Genomic DNA, 19,810 nt, shown 5'->3' with positions numbered 1-19,810 from the left:
CTGAGGTATTATTAAAGTCCAGGTTGCTTTGAAAGCGGCCTTCAGCTTGTCTGCATTTTTGGGTCGGGTGTTTCTCATCTTCGTTCTGACCATACACCATAGATTCTCTGTGGGGCTCAGGTCAGACAAGTTGGCTGGCCAATCAAGCACAGTAATATCATGATCAACAAACCATTCGTTAGTTCTGGCAGTGTGGGCAGGTGCTAAGTCCTGCTGGAAAAGGAAATCAGTATCTCCATAAAGTTTGTCAGCAGATGGAAGCAAGAAGTGCTCCAAAGTCTCTTGGTTGACGGCAAAGTTGACTCTGGACTTAATAAAACACAATGGACCAACACCAGCAGATGACATGGCACCCCAAATTAGCACAGACTGCGGAACCTTCACAATGGACTTCAAATGCCTTGGATTCTGTGCCTCTCCACTCTTCCTCCAGAATATAGGACCTTGATTTCCAAATGAAATACAAAATTTACTTTAATCCTGAAGAGGACTTTGGATGACTGAGCAACAGTGGTGTTATTTCTCTCCTTAGCTCAGGTAAGATGCTCCTGATGTTGTCTCTGGTTCAAGAGTACCTTGATATGAGGAATGCGACAGTTGTAGCCCTTTTCCTGAAGATGTCTATGAGTGGTGGCTCTTGATGCACTGACACCAGCCTCAGTCCACTCTTTGTGAAGCTCTCCCAAGTTCTTGAATCAACTTTTCTTGACAAGCCTCTCAAGTCTGCAAACATTCCTGTTGCTTATGCACCTTTTTCAGCCAGGCTTTTCAGCAATGACCTTCTGTGGATTACCCTCCTTGTGGAAGGTGTCAATGATCATCTTCTGGACAACTGTCAAGTCAGCAGTCTTCCCCATGAGTGTGGTTGTGTGTACTGAACTAGACCAAGAGACACGCGGTATTTATCCTGTTTCACTCAAACTTGAAATGAAATACTCTGAGATATTTTATATAATTTATTTATTTATTTATTTATTTATTTAGTACTGTAGGCCATAATTATCAAAATTAAAATAGAAAAAATGCTTGAAACGTTTTAGTTTACGTGCAATGAGTAAATCTTTACTTTCTTAAATAAGTGATGGAAAATATTGAACTTTTCATGATATTCTGATTGTGAGAGATGCACTAGTATGTTCCATATGTTATTTCATAGTTTAGATGTCTTCAGTATTATTGACAATATAGAAAATAGTCAAAATACAGAAAAACCTATGAATGAGTAGGTGTGTCCAAACTTTTGACTGGTACTGTACATTCCTTAATGAAATTGCTTCCACTTGATAACAGTATGACAATTTTTCCTTAGAGCACATAAATGCAGTTCTTGTGTTCTACCTTCATCTCTCAAAACTCCATGATTTTTACCCAAAGCACCTTGTTTGTGTGACTTAACACATACATTATGACCAATAACCTGAATATTCATTATTCAGAAGGTATGTACCATCAGCTCTAAAAGTATTGCCAGAATTATAAATGGGTAATAAGGTTATAAAAATGTATTTAATTCAAGTCAATTTATTCTATGAAAATACAAAAGTGAGTTTTCGTGTCAATGTTACTAGAACAAAGAGAAGAGTTGTCAGACTGTTCAGACATGTTAGCATGTTTTAATGTATTTCTGCCTCAGTACAGCATCATCCAAGTATGATTCATAAACAGACAGCAAGAAAAATAATTTGTGATCACAGTAAATTTACTTAGTATGTCACATCTGCTCAACATTCCAGAGCAAATATACGCTGATATGTTTGCATCCTATGAGAGCTCCTGAGTGCATGTAAATTTAACTATACTCACTAATGTAAACCTTAACTGATTTACTTCAAGTCATTGGCATAGACTAGCATGAATTACTGCAATTTTATATTTTGATGAGGACGATGATATCAACTTATTTAAATAATGACTCTTTCTTCTCTCTGTCCCTTCTCTGAGCCCTTCCCAGAGAAATGCCCTTGGGCTAATTCTTTGGCCAAAGGTTGGCACGGTAAGGCATTTTTCTGATAAAAACAAATGGCCAACTGGCATTTTTACCTTCTCTTCCTTTGAGTCAATCTCCAGTTCAGCAATTTTTGCCCATTTCTGCCAGAAGTTTGGGTCATCCAGAGAGATGTCAGTTCGGTTTCCAGAGGAAACAAAGCTGGCCTGAGAAAGTAAATTAAATAGATTCTGAACCAACACTTCAGATATTGTTATTTTATTCAAAAAGTTAATCATGTTGAACAAGTCATGTAAATTAAAACATGGAAATGTTTAAATACACTCTGTACTTAATCTTTTTAAGTCTTTAGAATTCTAGACTTACTTTGTTTTTTTTCTTGACATTAGTTTTCCCCTTTTTAAAACATAAAATCACTTTTTACCCCAAATGCATGCAATTGATTTTGAGACTATAACCCTATAATTTCATAATAACCCTGTAACCCTAATTTTTTAATGAACTGCGTAATAGCCAGCAGCCAAAAACAAATGCCTGCTGATTATTATATCCATATTATTATACCCATTCTAACAGAATGGAATCTTTAAATGTGATTTGGTTTTGGGTGTAAGTGGACTTTAAAATGCTATAATGTTCCTTCTGCATAAGAGAAATACAAAAGGGAAAATATTTAAGTTTAGGAAAACCATGCAGCTTTCATTCAGTGCTTTGCCAAAAAAAACAAAAACAAAAACAAAAACAAATGGTCACTGTTTGGATTTAAATAAGAAAATACTTAGTCAAACAAAACCCCAAAATAAACGTCATTTATTGATCGCGGCAAGTGCTCTGTGTCAGAGAAATTGGTGTTGAGACAGACGTAATTGCTGGGAAGAGTTTAATTACAGGTGTGTACTATTTACAAACTGTGAGGCAAGGTCAGAGTGTTACAAAGTGAAACAAATGGAACTAAAACATAAGCATAAAATGAAGTTGTTAAACCGAACATAAACCAGAGTCATTAAACAGAGTACTTAAACATGGCTAGGCACAAACAAGAGTATAGAGACAGATACAATAAAACTTCGCTGAGTGAGTGTGCAACCAACGTCCTTTTATGCGTGCATGCCAATTGCGCGCCAATCAGCAACAGGTGTTAGCAATGAACCAATTGTCCCAAGAGTGCACATACTATGTGCTCTGTGCATGTGGGCAAGAGTGGGGCGCTTGAGCTGATCCAGGCTCGAGCATGCAAAGGCGTGACAGAACCATCCCAAAGAGCTCCTCTTTGGGCTATTTTGGGAAAAACGGACCTGCTGTGAAAAGATGTCCCCCTCAGAGCTCCGCTCAGGTTCTGGGCGGACATGGCACAGGAACCTGGGCTTAGGTGGGGTCCTGGGCTCAGGTCGGGCCTTGAACAGGGGCAAGGACACAGACTGAGGTTTGGGTTCTGGTCGAGACATGGACTTGGGCTTGGACTACAGACAGGACATGGGCTCAGACTCTGGACTGGACTCAGGCTCCAGACTGGACTTGGACATAAACATGGTTTCAGGCATGGACATGGGCTCTGGACAAGACATGGCTTCAGGCACAGACATGGTTTCAGGCATGAACATGGGCTCTGGACTGGATTTCAGCGTTCCCGCTGGTGCTTGTCACACTCGTCATTGACGAAAATAATCCACCAGTGACAAAGAGAAAATTACTAGCAGTCGTCACAGTGACGAATGTATTTGTCATCTATATCATTATCATAAGTCATCTTTTCTAGAAATCCCTCCACAAATCCCTCCGTTTACCAAAATCCAACCCCGGTGAAGAGATGGCGGGAAGCTAGAGAGTACACATAATGACCCATTTGGTCATTATGTGTAGTCAATTTTTATTGGTGACATGCTTGTGACCAATAAAAAATGACTACACATAATGACCAAATGGGTGCCAAGCTTTTGACCAATCGCAATGCGTCTTCACCGGCCTGGTGTGGTGGTGTAATTATCTCTGCGTGAACCAAACCAAACAAGGGCACAGTCTAAGCTGATTAAGTTTTTTGTGTAGGCTTCTTCAAGTGCTGAAGATGATTTAAGGGTTGAAATGGCCACAGGGGAGGCACACTCAGAGCCTTGACCGTCCCCTAGCACATCGGACAGTGTCAGTAATACAAGGGTGTGGCAGTGGGGGCGTGGCCAAGCAGCAGTCTGTGAATGGAGGGCGGGGTCGAGGAAGGTAAGTGGCTAAGTCATTCCACCTGCTGTCAATAATGTGTGTGTGTGTTTGTTACAGGGATGGAGCATAAAAGGAGAGAGAGAGAGCAGAGAAAAGGAGCTCTGTCCCCGACCACAACGCATGTATGAATGAATGAATGAATGAATGAGTGAGTGAGTAAGAAAGAAAGAAAGCAAGCTGAAAAGCTAAATAAAAGTGGTTTGGCTAACATTAACTCTCGCCTGCCGTGCTTCTGTGCTCCACCTACATCAGGAATTGTTACAGTGGTGCCGAAACCCTGGAGCACAGAAGGGAACCACCCCATGGAGTCCTCCCCATTCGAAGAGCTCATCCTTGCCCTCACTACCGCCCAGCAGAACCAGCATCAAGCGCTGATCACCCTCTGGAAGGAGCAGCAGCAGCACTTTGAAGCTTTGATGCTGGCCCAGCAAGAAGATCGCCAGGCGTTCCGGCACCTGCTCGCGTCAGCAGGGCCGTCGGTCACCGCTGCCACCACCCTCACAAAGATGGGACCGCAGGACGATCTGGAAGCATTCCTCACTCTCTTCGAGCAAGCAGCCGAGGCATGGGGGTGGCCGCAGGAGCAGCACACGGTGCACCTCCTCCCGCTCCTGACTGGCGAGGTGCAGCTCGCAGTGCAGCAGCTCCCTGCTGACAGCCAACTGGTCTATGCTGACCTAAGGAAAGCCATTATGTAGCGGCTCGGCTGCTCCCCAGAGCAACATCATCAGCGCTTCCGGACGCTGGCACTGGAAGAGGTCGGCTGGCTGTTTGCATTCGGCCAGCAACTCCGGGATGCCTGCTGGCGGTGGCTGAGGGCTGAAGACCGCGACGCCGACGAGATCATCTATCTGGTGGCACTGGAGCACTTTATCTCTCAACTTCCGGAAGGAACGGCGGAATGGGTCCAGTGTCACCGTCCAGCGTAGCTGGAATGAGCCATCGAGCTGGCAGAGGACCATCTGGAGGCAGCTCCAACGGCAGGCAGACGAGGTGTCTCCCCTCGCTTCTCTTCTCTCTCTCCTGTCTCTTGTCCCCCTCTCCACCCCGTTCCCCTGCCACAGAGGCGGCGGCTGGCTCCTCCCCAGCCGGCCCATTGCACCCATGGTGTCCTCCCCTCTCCCTTCTCCTGTGCCTGTGTTGTTTCCCCCTCAGGTGAGTGACACCCATAACACCAGTGCAGAGGGAAAGCCTGGGCCGGTGTGCTGGCACGGCGGGGAGTCAGAGCATCTCCAAAGTCAGAGTTCCGCAAGGGAGGTGGGTGCTGTAATCCGGATCCCCGACGCGCCAAAAACTGCCCCTGATCGGGCCGGAGCATATCGCATACCGGTGAGTATTCAAGGAGATACATATCACGCTTTGGTGGATTCCGGTTGTAATCAGACCTCAATTCACCAACGCCTGGTGCAAGGTGAGGCATTGGGGAGAGCACAAGCCGTGAAAGTGTTGTGTGTGCACGGGGATGTTCACCATTACCCTCTCGTGTCTATCCATATTCTATCCCGGGGCCAAATGCATAGAATAAAACGTGGCGGTTAGTCCCCGTCTTACTCACTCGTTGATTTTGGGTACTGATTGGCCAGGATTTAAAAACCTAATGGAATATTTAACACATAGTGAGTCCTGCCCTAGTAGGTCACGGGAAGATCCCGGTGTGACATTGGTGGGAGAAGCTGTCACGGAGCAGTCTACGTCAACTCCACGTCAGAGTGAGGAGCACCCCGCTCCTCCTCCCTCTCTCGGGGATTCCCTTGGGGATTTCCTGTTAGAGCAGTCGCGAGATGAGACTCTGCGGCATGCGTTTGACCAAGTGAGAGTAATCCATGGTCAAACTCTTCAGCCAAGCGCGGCATAGACCTTCCCCAATTTTGCCATTATTAAAGATAGATTGTACCAAGTGACGCAGGACACTCAAACTAAGGAACAAGTAACCCAATTGTTAATCCCAAAGAACTGCAGGGAACTCGTATTCCATGCGGCTCATTTTAATCCTATGGCTGGACACTTGGGGCAAGACAAAACACTAGCCCGAATAATGGCTCGGTTCTATTGGCCGTCCAGGGATTCACGGGGATGTCCGTTGGTGGTGTGCGGTATGCCGTGAAAGCCAATTAGTAAATCCCACGGCCACTCCAAAAGCGCCGTTGCACCCTGTTCCTCTAATCAAGACCCTGTTTGAGCAAATTGGGATGGATCTTGTCGGGCCATTAGATCGGTCAGCACGGGGATATCGCTTTATTTTAGTTCTAGTGGACTATGCAACGCGATATCCGGAAGCAGTACCTCTCCGCAATATCTCAGTACGCCGTATTGCAGACACACTCTTCCGCTTTATCTCCCGGGTCGGGATTCCGAAAGAAATCCTGTCAGACCAAGGCACTTCGTTTATGTCACGCACACTGCGCGAGCTATATGGGTTACTGGGGATTAAGTCTATCTGCACCAGTGTCTATCACCCACAAACGGATGGCTTAGTAGAGCGATTTAACCAAACACTGTAAAACATAATCCGCAAATTTGTAAGTGAAGATGCGCGTAATTGGGATAAGTGGCTCGAGCCCCTGTTGTTTGCAGTACGAGAGGTCCCGCAAGCCTCCACGGGGTTTTCTACTTTTGAATTATTATATGGGCGTAAGCCATGTGGCATTCTGGATGTGCTACAGGAAAATTGGGAGAAGGGACCTTCACCAAGTAAAAATGAAATTCAGTACGTTCTTGACCTGTGCGCAAGACTCCACACCCTCACACATCTAACCCTGGAGAATTTATGGCAGGCACAAGAACGTCAAAGCCGGCTGTATGACAGGGGTGCGCGCCTTAGAGAGTTCACGCCGGGAGACAAAGTGCTCGTATTATTACCCACATCGAGTTCTAAACTAATCACCAAGTGGCAATGGGCCTTTGAGGTCACACAGTGAGTTGGGGACACCAACTATGAGGTGAAGTGAACGGATTGGGGCGGGGCACTGCAAATCCACCACCTCAACCTTTTAAAACGCTGGAATGAGGGGATCCCCATGGCATTGGCGTCGGCAGTCCCAAAGAAGGCGGAGTTGGGGCCAGAGGTAAAAAAGATGACATCTCGGACCACTCCGGTCCCTTGTGCAGACCACTTCTCACCGGCCCAACTCATGGAGGTAGCCAAGTTGCAGAAGGAATTTTCTGACGTATTCTCGCCCTTTCCCGGTTGTACCCACCTCATAGAACACCACATCGAAACACCCCCAGGGGTGGTAGTGAGTAGCCGCTCTTACCGATTGCCCGAACACAAGAAAAAGGTGGTTCGGGACAAACTCAAGGCCATGCTCGAAATGGGCATAGTCAAGGAGTCCCACAGTGACTGGAGCAGCCCAGTGGTCCTGGTTCCCAAGACCGATGGGCCGGTCCGGTTCTGTGTGGACTATAGAAAGGTCAACACGGTGTCTAAATTTGACGCATACCCAGTGCCTCGCATTGATGAGTTGTTTGATCGGTTAGGCGCTGCTCACTTTTAATCGACACTGGATCTAACAAAGGGATATTGGCAGATCCCCTTGACTCCTCTATCCCAGGAAAAAACGGCCTTTTCCACACCGTTTGGATTACACCAATTTGTCATGCTCCCTTCTGGGTTATTTGAGGTGCCCGTTACGTTCCAGCGGCTTATGGACAGGGTCCTCCGCCCTCATGCTGCCTACACGGCCGCCTATCTAGACAACATTATAATTTACAGTAATGATTGGTCGCGGCACCTGGAACACCTGAGGGCTGTTCTAAAGTCGCTGAGGCGAGCGGGCCTCACAGCTAACCCAAAAAAGTGTGCGATTGGGCAGGTGGAAGTATGGTATCTGGGGTTCCACTTGGGCCATGGGCAGGTGCATCCCCAAATTAACAAGACCGCAATGATTGCGGCCTGCCCGAGGCCCAAGACCAAAAAGGAGGCAAGATGGTTCTTGGGGCTGGCTGGCTATTATCGTAGGTTTATACCTAATTATTCGGATGTCACCAGCCCGCTAACAGATCTCACTAAAAAGGGGGCTCCAGATCCGGTCCAGTGGACGGAGCAGTGCCAACAGGCCTTCTCTGAGGTAAAAGCTGCACTGTGTGGGGGCCACTTTTACACTCCCCTGACTTCTCTCTCCCCTTTATTTTGCAGACTGATGCATCGGACAGAGGGCTGGGGGCCGTTTTGTCCCAGGAGGTGGAGAGTGAGGAGCGCCCCGTGCTGTACATCAGCTGGAAACTCTCGATGCATGAAAGTAGGTACAGCACAATCGAGAAGGAGTGTCTCGCCATTAAGTGGGCGGTCCTCGCCCTTTGATACTACCTGCTGGGGCGCCCTTTCACTCTCTGTTTGGACCACGCGCCCCTCCAATGGCTCCATCGCATGAAGGATGCCAATGCGCGGGTCACCCGTTGGTATCTCGCCCTCCAGCCATTTAAGTTCGAGGTGATCCACAGGCCGGGGGTGCAGATGGTGGTGGCGGACTTCCTGTCCCATTTCTGTTTTAAAATAACCTTAAGTAAGCTCAAACTAAAGAGGTTTATTTTAGCTTGATGGTGCACAGGGTGCCGAAAATCAAGTTTTTCTTATTAGAGGCTGGAGTGGAGCCCAAATTGTATATGTAATGGAGATGCCTGTACAAATATTTGAATTGTGCCAGTTTGGTTGGTATAAACCAGTATTAAAGGTGCAATATGTAAGATTTAGTGGGATCTATTGGCAGAAATAGAGTATAGTATTCATAATTATGTTTTCATTAGTGTATAATCATCTGTAACTACGAATCATTCTGCTTTTATAAGCTTAGAATGAGCCCTTCATATTTACATACGAAGTGGGTCCACTTCCACAGAGCTGCCATGTTTCTACGGTAGCCCATGAGTGGACAAACCAAACACTGGCTCCAGAGAGCACATTTGGCATTTCATGTTTTTTACAAGTGACAGCTTGAATCCAGTACAGGAAGGAAGAGGAGGAGGAATTAAGAATTATTATTAATAATAATAATAATAATAATAATAATAATAATAATAATAATAATGGTGGCATGGTGGTGTAGTAGTTAGCACTGTCGTCTCACAGCAAGAAGGTTGTGGGTTTGAGCCTGGTGGCTGACGGGGGCCTTTCTGTGTGGAGTTTGCATGTTCTCCCCATGTCTGCGTGGGTTTCCTCCGGGTCCTCCAGTTTCCCCCACAGTCCAAAGACATGCAGGTTAGGTTAATTGGTGGCTTTAAATTGACCATAGGTGTGGGAGTGAATGGTTGTTTGTCTCTATGTGTCAGTCCTGCAATGATCTGGCAACTTGTCCAGGGCGTATCCCGCCTGTCGCCCATAGTCAGCTGGGATAGGCTCCAGCTTGCCTGCAACCCTGCACAGGATAAGCAGTTATGGATAATGGATGGATGGATGGATAATAATAATAATAATAATACTTTTACTTCCTTAGGAGGCTGCGGTCCTTTAACATTTGCAGGAAACTCCTGTGGATGTTCTATCAGTCTGTGGTCGCCAGTGTCCTGTTTTACACCGTGGTGTGCTGGGGGGGCAGCACATCCAAGAAGGACACATCCAGGCTGGACAAACTGATCAGCCGGGCCGGCTCTGTGGTCGGCATGAAGCTGGACTTTCTGGTGACGGTGGCAGAAAAGAGGTCTATGGACAAACTATTGAACATCATGGACGATGCCAGTCACCCTCTGCACACCGTCATCAGCAACCAGAGGAGCCTGTTCAGTGACAGAATGCTCCTTCCCAAGTGCAGGACAAACAGACTCAAAAACTCCTTTGTTCCTCACGCCATCAGACTGTACAACTCCTCTCTGGGGGGGAGGAGGGGTAACAGGAGGACAGAGGACGGAAAGGAGCAGTAGCCTAACCTAACAATAAGCAATACCGGACAATGTGCAATATAAAGTGCAATATCTCTCCTACCGCCGCCCCCCCCTTCTCCCCAACTTCCCCCCTCCCCCCTTCCTCTCTTTGCCATATCTTATTCTTTTTATATTTGTATATGTAAATACTTAATTTATTTTAATTTATCTAGAAGTTTTCTCTATTTCTTTTCTCTGTTTATCTGTAATGATGCTGCTGGAATCTTAATTTCCCTGAGGGAACTCGCCCAAAGGGATCAATACAGTTTTATCTAAAATAATAATAATAATAATAATAATAATAATAATAATTTGATTTATATATCAAAACTTTTTAAAAAACCCATTTAAAATAACTGAAATGTTGATTAACCTAATGGTTGCTGATTTAAAAAAAAAACAAAAACAAAAAAAAAACACATGGTCACACATGCACCAAATGCTGCTGGGATAAAACTGCTGTTGTGAAACTGCAACTCTGCAGACAGATATTATTGTATCTGAAGTCCACCATACATACAATGATATCTGTCTGCAGATATTATTGTACCTGAAGTCCACTGTAGGTGCTTTCCATGCTTTGAAGGGGAGGGGTGAGGGAGGGGTATTCATTTGGTTGCAATCTGCAACCTCACCACTAGAGGCCACTAAATCCTACATAATGCACCTTTAAGTCAACTTTGATAAGTTGGTAACTAAGAAAAAATACAGACAAAGTGAAGAAAAAATAAGAAAAAGTGAAGAATACTTTTTTGACTTGATTTTTCAAAGAATAAAGTGGAGAATATTTTTCAGAACCCAGGGGGAATGCTGGGACTTGGGCATGGGCTCCAGACAAGACATGGCTCCAGGCACAGACATAGGCTCCAGACAAGACATGGCTTCAGGCATAGACATGGGCTCCAGACTGGACTTGGACATGGGCTCCAGACTGGATTTGGCTTCAGGCATGGACATGGTTTCTGGCATGGACATAGGCTTGAGCATGGACATGGATTCTGGCATGACTCTGGGCTTGAGCATGGGCATTGACTCTGATGTCGGGAGTCAATGCCCATGCTCAAGCCCAGAGTCATGCCAGAATCCATGTCCATGCTCAAGCCTATGTCCATGCCAGAAACCATGTCCATGCCTGAAGCCAAATCCAGTCTGGAGCCCATGTCCAAGTCCAGTCTGGAGCATGATGTCGGCATGGGGATGAATTCAAACATGGGCATGGACTCAGGTGTTGGCATGGGCATGGACTCCGGCAGGTCTCTGGGCTTGAGCATAGCCATGGACCCTGGGGTCGGCAGGGGCATGAATTCGAACATGGGCATGGACTCAGGTATCAGCATGGGCACGAATTAGAGCATGGGCATGGACTCAGGCGTCAACATGGGCATGGACTCAGGCATGCATCTGGCCTTGAACATGGGCATGGACCCTGGTGTCAGCATGGGCACGAACTTGAACATGGGCATGGACTCAGGCGTCAACATGGGCATGGACTCAGGCATGACTCTGGCCTTGAACATGGGCATGGACCCTGGTGTCAGCATGGGCCAGAATTCGAACATTGGCATGGACTCAAGTCGGCATGGGCATGGACTCCAGCATGACTCTGGGCATGGACTCAGGCATAGGCATGGACCCTGATGTTGGCATGGGCAAGAATTTGAACATTGGCATGGACTCCGCATTGGCATAGATTCAGGCATGCCTCTGGCCTTGAACATGGGCATGGACCCTGATGTTAGCATGGGCCAGAATTCAAACATGGGCATAGACTTGCGTTGGCATGGGCATGGACTCAAGCATGCCTCTGACCTTGAACATGGGCATGGACCCTGGTGTCAGCATGGGCAAGAATTCAAACATGGGCATTGACACAGGAATCAACATGGGCATGGACTCAGGCATGGTTCTGGGCTTGGACTCTGACCTTGACATGGACTTAAACCTTGGCTTGGGTACTGGTGTTAACATGGGCATGGACATGGACCTGTGCTTAGTTCATGACATGGGCACCGGAGTTAGCATGGGCATGGACTGGAACATGCACTTTGATCTTGGCACAGATACTGGAGTGAGCATGGGCATGGACTGGGACATGGGCTTTGATCTTGGCACAGGTACTTGATTAAGCATAGGCATGGACTGAGACACTGGCACTGGAGTGATGACGTCCTCCTTGAAGCCCAAGGACGGGTCCAACAACCTTGTCCCTGCTGAAGCCTGGTGGTGGTGTGACGACCTCGTCCCCGCTGAAGCCCAGCGGCAGAGCTCTGACCTTGTCTCCACTGAAGCCCGGCAGCGAAGTGATGACCTCGTCCTGCCTGAAACCCAGTGGCAGAGCGACGAGCTCATCCCTGCTGAAGCCTGGCAGCAGAGCGATGACCTCATCCCCACTGAAGTCTGGCAGCGGAGCAACAACATCTTCAAAGCCTGGGGGGTGGAGCAACAACATCTTCAAAGCCTGGCAGTGGAGCAACAAGCAGTGGAGTGGAGGCCACCCCGTTGGCCTCCCTAGTCTCAGCACCCCCAAAAAAAATTTTTATGGGGGTCCTCCTTCACTGCCTCAGCATGGGATTGTGCAGGCCTGTAACGTCCTGCTACATCCATAGTTTGGCGAAGTATTCTATCAGTGAAGTGGCGTTGAAACGGATGTAATTGTTGGGAAGAGTTTAATTACAGGTTTGTGTAATTTACTAACTGTGAGGCAAGGTCAGAGAGTTATAAACTGAAACAAACGGAACTGAAACATAAGCATAAAGTAGAGTCATTAAACTGAACATAAACCAGTGTCATTAAACAGGGTATTAAACATGGCTAGACACAAACAAGAGCTCAGAGACAGATACAATAATACTTCACCAAGTGAGTGTGCAACCAGCGTCCTTTTATGCGTACATGCCGATTACGCTCCAATCAGCAACAGGTGTTCGCAATGAACCAATTGTCCCAAGAACACGTGCTGTGTGCTTTGTGCGTGTGGGTGACAGCGGGGCACCTGAGCTGATCCAGGCTCAAGCATGCAAAGGTGTGACACCCTGATGTGCCCCACCACATGTTTAAATTAAAAACAAAACTTTGTAACAAAAATTTATCCACGTTAAAAGTTATGATATTGTTAAAAATAGGCTTACCTGGACGCAACCATATGCACTGAAACCAGATATCCGCCTGTGATGTAACTGACACACGATAATGCCATTTACATTAGTAACATACAGCCATCAAATAAAAGCTTCTAATTCTAAAAAATATCCCTGGGCACCACTGCTCTCTCTCTCTCTCTGTGTATGTGTGTATTTTTGTGCATGTGCGCGCATGTGTACGCGTGTGCATGTGTTTTGACTGCTTCAGATGGGCTGAATTCAGAAAAAGAACTTTACTGCGCTGTAATGTATATGTAACAAATAAAGGCTTCTAATTCTGAAAATCTAATCAGAAAATTTTTGTAACCATGTGATTTTCAGTGGCAACAAAATACGTGAATCAACAGACTTCATTTTATGAAGTATAAATCTCACTTGGCTTGATAACGCATTGTGCAGTACTGCCACAGATACGAGTAAACCATGTGCACTGTCATAGCAACGGGATACTTGCTGTCTTAAAAGATTGCTTTTCTCAGTGAATAAAAACAAACAAATCATGTTACACAAAAATACAAGGAAAATTTTAATTTTTTGAAAATAAAAACCAAAAAATAACACTGAGTACCTGGCGATGGAGCTTATAGGCAGCAAAAGGCTCCCATAGCCTGGGTATGAGTTTGCTCATTGTTTACTTGTGTGCATGTGTGTGTGTGTTCACTGCTTCAATGATCTGGCTTATTTTTACACCCAAATGGTTGACACTTGGGCATCTTCAGGGTTGTCTCATCTCATCTCATTATCTCTAGCCGCTTTATCCTGTTCTACAGGGTCGCAGGCAAACTGGAGCCTATTCCAGCTGACTACGGGCGAAAGGCGGGGTACACCCTGGACAAGTCGCCAGGTCATCGCAGGGCTGACACATAGACACAGACAACCATTTACACTCACATTCACACCTACGGTCAATTTAGAGTCACCAGTTAACCTAACCTGCATGTCTTTGGACTGTGGGGGAAACCAGAGCACCCGGAGGAAACCCACACGGACACGGGGAGAACATGCAAACTCCGCACAGAAAGGCCCTCGCCGGCCATGGGGCTCGAACCCAGACCTTCTTGCTGTGAGGCGACAGCGCTAACCACTACACCACCGTGCCGCCCCTTCAGGGTTGTTTACAGCAATTTAGAAGCAACGTATCCACTAGATGTTCTCAGCCTCGGGAGGTCATGTGGTGTGTAAGTGATGCCACAATCTCAGATTCTCTCGCATAATGTGTACTCAAAGAGCAATATTTGAACCTCTGTGAGAGTAAGATGGCAGTGCCCAGGGATATAGTTTTTCTTTTAAAATAAAATCTCTTTTAAAATAAAATAAAAACAGTATACAGGTACAAATATGAACAAGTGAACACTTGAACATATATTTTATGGATATTATCTGTCAGTATACAGTGGTGCTTGAAAGTTTGTTAACCCTTTGGAATTTTCTATTTCTGCATTAATATGACCTAAAATATCATCAGATTTTCACACAAGTCCAAAAAGTAGATAAAGAGAACCCAGTTAAACAAATGAGACAAAAAACATTATACTTGGTCATTTATTTATTGAGAAAAATGATCCAATATTACATGCCTGTGAGTGGCAGAAGTATGTGAACCTTTGCTTTCAGTATCTGGTGTGACTCCCTTGTGCAGCAAATAACTGCAACTAAACGTTTCTGGTAACTTATCAGTCCTGCACACCAGCTGGAAGGAATTTTAGCCCATTCTTCTGGACAGAATAGCTTCAACTCTGGGATCTTGGTGGGTTTCCTCACATGAACTGCTCGCTTCAGGTCTTTCCACAACATTGCGATTGGATTAAGGTCAGGACTTTGACTTGGCCATTCCAAAACATTAACTTTACTCTTCTTTCGTAGAATGACTTGTGTGTTTAGGGTCGTTGTCTTGCTGCATGACCCACCTTCTCTTGAGATTCAGTTCATGGACAGATGTCCTGACATTTTCCTTTAGAATTCACTGGGATAATTCAGAATTCATTGTTCCATCAATGATGGCAAGCCGTCCTGGCCCAGATGCAGCAAAACAAGCCCAATCCATGATACTACCAACACTATGTTTCACAGACGGGATAAGGTCCTTATGCTGGAATGCAGTGTTTTCCTTTCTCCAAACATAACGCTTCTCATTTAAACCAAAAAGTTCTATTTTGATCTCATCCATACACAAAACATTTTTCTAATAGCCTTCTGGCTTGTCCACGTAATTTTTAGCAAACTGCAGACGAACAGCAATGTTCTTTTTGGAGAGCAGTGGCTTTCTCCTTGCAACCCTACCATGCACACCACTGTTGTTCAGTGTTCTCCTGATGGTGGACTCATGAACATTAACATTAGCCAAGGTGAGAGAGGCCTTCAGTTGCATAGAAGTTACCCTGGGGTCCTTTGTGACCTCGTCGACTATTACACACCTTGCTCTTGGAGCGATCTTTGTTGGTCGACCACTCCTGGGGAGGGTAACAATGGTCTTGAATTTCCTCCATTTGTAGACAATCTGTCTGACTGTGGATTGGTGGAGTACAAACTCTTTAGAGATGGTTTTGTAACCTTTTCCAGCCTGATGAGCATCAACAACACTTTTTCTGAGGTCCTCAGAAATCTCCTTTGTTTGTGCCATGATACACTTCCACAAACATGTGTTGTGAAGATCAGACTTTAAACAAAACAGGGTGCCCACTCACACCTGATTGTCATCCCACTGCTTTGAAAACACCTGACTCTAATTTCACCTTCAAATTAACTGCTAATCCTAGAGGTTCACATACTTTTGCCACTCACAGATATGTAATATTGGATTATTTTCCTCAATAAATAAATGACCGGGCGGCACGGTGGTGTAGTGGTTAGCGCTGTCGCCTCACAGCAAGAAGGTCCTGGGTTCGAGCCCCGGGGCCGGCGAGGGCCTTTCTGTGTGGAGTTTGCATGTTCTCCCCGTGTCCGCGTGGGTTTCCTCCGGGTGCTCCGGTTTCCCCCACAGTCCAAAGACATGCAGGTTAGGTTAACTGGTGACTCTAAATTGACCGTAGGTGTGAATGTGAGTGTGAATGGTTGTCTGTGTCTATGTGTCAGCCCTGTGATGACCTGGCGACTTGTCCAGGGTGTACCCCGCCTTTCGCCCGTAGTCAGCTGGGATAGGCTCCAGCTTGCCTGCGACCCTGTAGAAGGATAAAGCGGCTAGAGATAATGAGATGAGATGAAATAAATGACCAGGTATAATATTTTTGTCTCATTTGTTTAACTGGGTTCTCTTTATCTACTTTTAGGACTTGTGTGAAAATCTGATGATGTTTTAGGTCATATTTATGCAGAAGTATAGAAAATTCTAAAGGGTTCACAAACCTTCAAGCACCACTGTAAAGGAGGTTTTTTGGGGGGTTTTGTTTAAAAGCGTTTGATTGTGGCAATTTTGCAAGCCTCTGGAGGCTGTGTTATGATCTGGTGTTGCTTCAGCTGGTCAGGTCTAGGCTCAGCAAAGTTATGTGGCAATAAATCGAAGTCAGCTGACTACCTGAATGTACTGAATGAACAGGTTTATCCCATCAGTGGATTTTTTCTTCCCGGACGGCACAGGCATATTCCAGGTTGACAACGCCAGGATTGAACAGGCTCATTTTTTAAAGTGTGATTCAGGGAGCCTAAGAAATCATTTTCACATATGAATTGGACACCACAGAGTCCCCCCCCCCCATTAACCCCATTTAAAGCCTTCGGGATGTGTTGGAGAAGTCTTTATGGAGTGTTTTGATGACAAGATCTTGGTGAAAAATTAATGCAACTCTGGACGGAAATAAATGTTGTGACATTGCATAAGGTTGATGAAACAATGACACGGTGAATGTCATAATAATGCATTCAATGACGGTGAATGCCATAATAATAGTTACGAGTGGTCCAACAAAATATAAGGGTGTGTGACTGTTTTTGGCCAGGCAGTGTACCTATATAGAGTAGAAAATACCAAACTTTATGTGAATGTTTTTTGCAGGCCACCATACACAGTTACTGAAAGAACTGATCAAAATTGTTTCAAGAGAGTTAACCAAATACACAGAAAATAAATATCTCACTCCATCTTGTAATTTTTAAATAAACATGTACTGCATCAGAAGGTATTCAAACCACTTCCTTTCTTCCTCATTTTTAAGGTGGAAATAAGCAGAAATCCTAGCTAAGAACAGCAGACTTGGCAGCAAATAGTGCATGGTGTGTCGAGGGGCATTTAAGCCCCTTAGGTCCAGTGAAGGGAAATCATAATGCTCTAGCATCCCAAGGCATTCTATACAATTGTGTGCTTCCAACTTCTCATCTCATCTCATTATCTCTAGCCGCTTTATCCTGTTCTACAGGGTCGCAGGCAAGCTGGAGCCTATCCCAGCTGACTACGGGCGAAAGGCGGGGTACACCCTGGACAAGTCGCCAGGTCATCACAGGGCTGACACATAGACACAGACAACCATTCACACTCACATTCACACCTACGATCAATTTAGAGTCACCAGTTAACCTAACCTGCATGTCTTTGGACTGTGGGGGAAACCGGAGCACCCGGAGGAAACCATAAAAAAATTATCAATTTAAACCCCAGCGACCCTGACCAAGATAATTAATGAAGATGAACAAATGATTAGGTGAATGCATATGCAGTGCTACACGAGTAACAAACCAATGCCAATACGCTTCCATGTTAATGAATGAGGCCATTCTTTGTCCTGTGGGCTTTAAATCTGACCACCTCTTTTACCTTCCTATCTACATGAAGGTAAAAAAAAATTAAATGATCCTTCTGTGACTTTTTTTGTTGGGTAATGTGGAATCCCTGTCCCTGAAGCATACCTCTAAACTGGTGCTCTGAAAGTAGAATGCAGTACTGGTGAGCACACACCACATTTAGACTGCCTTTAAGACTGATATTCTGTAGAACAGACTCAGAATTAACAGTGTGTTGTATGTAGGAGGGAGTACCAATTTTACAGCGATCATTTTCCAAAAGACTTCAGACATTGTCTCCATAATTCTAAGTCCTGTGGTATGGCTAGCAGTAGTTTCTATTTGATACAATGCAGACTACTACGGCAAGCAAACCCAAGGGTGTAAAAACAGTATGGAGGGAATACCCACTCCAAAATGAAGAGCTGAAAATGAACAGAAATCCCAGCTAATAACAGCAGACTCAGCAGTGAACAGCATATGGTATGTAGAGGGAGTACCAACTCTAACTGGCAAGTGAAAGTTATGGGAAGGGAAAAACGGACTCAAGGCTGATGGGACTCTACAATTCTCAGGTGCATTCTAAAATAATGCTCAAAATATCAGAAATGAGAACACACTCAACAATGTAGAATGAAGAATGGAAATGGCTAGCCACAGCTTTATAGGACAGGGCATCTGAAGTTCTGACAATCTCATAAGCTGCTAATTGGATATCTCCATATTGTGTTCATGTTTGCAAGCCAGAGAGCAAAGAGAATGAACAATGTTTTGGAGTGATACTGTACTGATATTGTACATGGTATGACCAGACTGAAAAGGGAATTCTGTCCTAGACTACCGTAGCCCCTTTATTCCTATTGTAATGACAGTGGGCCATCAGCCATTTTCTCCCTCTCTGCAGGCACTCCTCGCTGCACCACCGCAGTGGTGCTGAAAGAACAGTGCCCCATCTCCCATGCTGGGACTCAGCAGTGGCAGTTCAGCACGACCAGCAAAAGACAGCGCCTGACACACAGACAAGGGGAGGAGTGGTTTAACTTGGCATGGCTGGCAGACACTAAAGCAGCGCATTCATTCACCCTCCAGGAGGCATCAAGAGAGTATATAAAGGTGTCGCATCAAACGCCGATTGACTACGCTCATCTATATGATTATTTCTGACTCACTATCTCATGTGCCAGCAGATACCAGCTCATTCAGACACTCTCTTGCTTGAAATGCTGCAAAGCTGCTCCTCAACGCCCCTGAAAAGAACCTGCCACTCTTCACACTCCAGCACACCTCCTCCACTCAGACCTTCACTGATTTCACCAGCAATGACCCACTATCTTCTTTAAAGAAAAAAAGGCACTTTTTTCACATCACACACCTGTCCCCATGTACATGTCCAATCCTGCCACTAGAGGGCACTCCACTGGTGGAGAATGTGGGCAGGCAACACAGACCCAGGCACCCCAGCCATGGAACCAGTGGTGAGTCATCTCCTGGATGTCAGCATGCAACAAGGGCAACTGTTCAAGGAACGAAAGGGAGATGACTGGCTGAAGCACTGCTAGGGCCAGGTGTTACAGGTTCAAGGGGAGAACCTGCACTCCAACCAGAAACTGCCCATGGCCTACTTTGTGGTAAAGAATGGGTTGTTATACTACCACTATAGCTGCCGTCACAAACCCTGCAACCTCTTCCTTGTGTGTAGAGCCAAGATAGACTCCATTGTGCACCTGGCCCACTCCCATCCACTAGGAGGCCATCTTGGAAACTAAAAACACCCTGGAGAAAATCCGGGACCAGTTCTCCATGGTGGCCGAGATCTGCAACTTCTGTCACAGCCGTCTTCTCCCTCTCTGCAGGAGCTCCTTGCTGTGCCACCATAGTAGTGCTGAAAGGGCAGCAACCCATCTCCCGCAACAAGACTTAGCAGCGGCAGTTCAGTACAACAGGCAAAAGA

The 19,810-nt window shown here is 45.8% G+C and overlaps 1 protein-coding gene across 21 annotated transcripts in view; it reads right to left on the bottom strand.

Annotated features, from left to right (window-relative positions):
* The window catches only part of chd6 (chromodomain helicase DNA binding protein 6), a 379,195-nt gene that overhangs the window by 144,147 nt on the left and 215,238 nt on the right, over positions 1 to 19,810 (bottom strand). For all 21 annotated transcript variants that reach the window (XM_060919167.1, XM_060919164.1, XM_060919158.1 and 18 more), the window contains one exon: positions 2,041 to 2,151. In XM_060919167.1, coding sequence (XP_060775150.1) covers positions 2,041 to 2,151 — 111 coding nt within the window. The remainder of the gene's footprint in view (positions 1 to 2,040; positions 2,152 to 19,810) is intronic.

The sequence above is a fragment of the Neoarius graeffei genome, chromosome 4, assembly GCF_027579695.1.
Source record: "Neoarius graeffei isolate fNeoGra1 chromosome 4, fNeoGra1.pri, whole genome shotgun sequence".
In the NCBI taxonomy this organism is placed as follows: Eukaryota; Metazoa; Chordata; class Actinopteri; order Siluriformes; family Ariidae; genus Neoarius; species Neoarius graeffei.
This window is presented reverse-complemented; position numbering and strand designations above follow the sequence as displayed.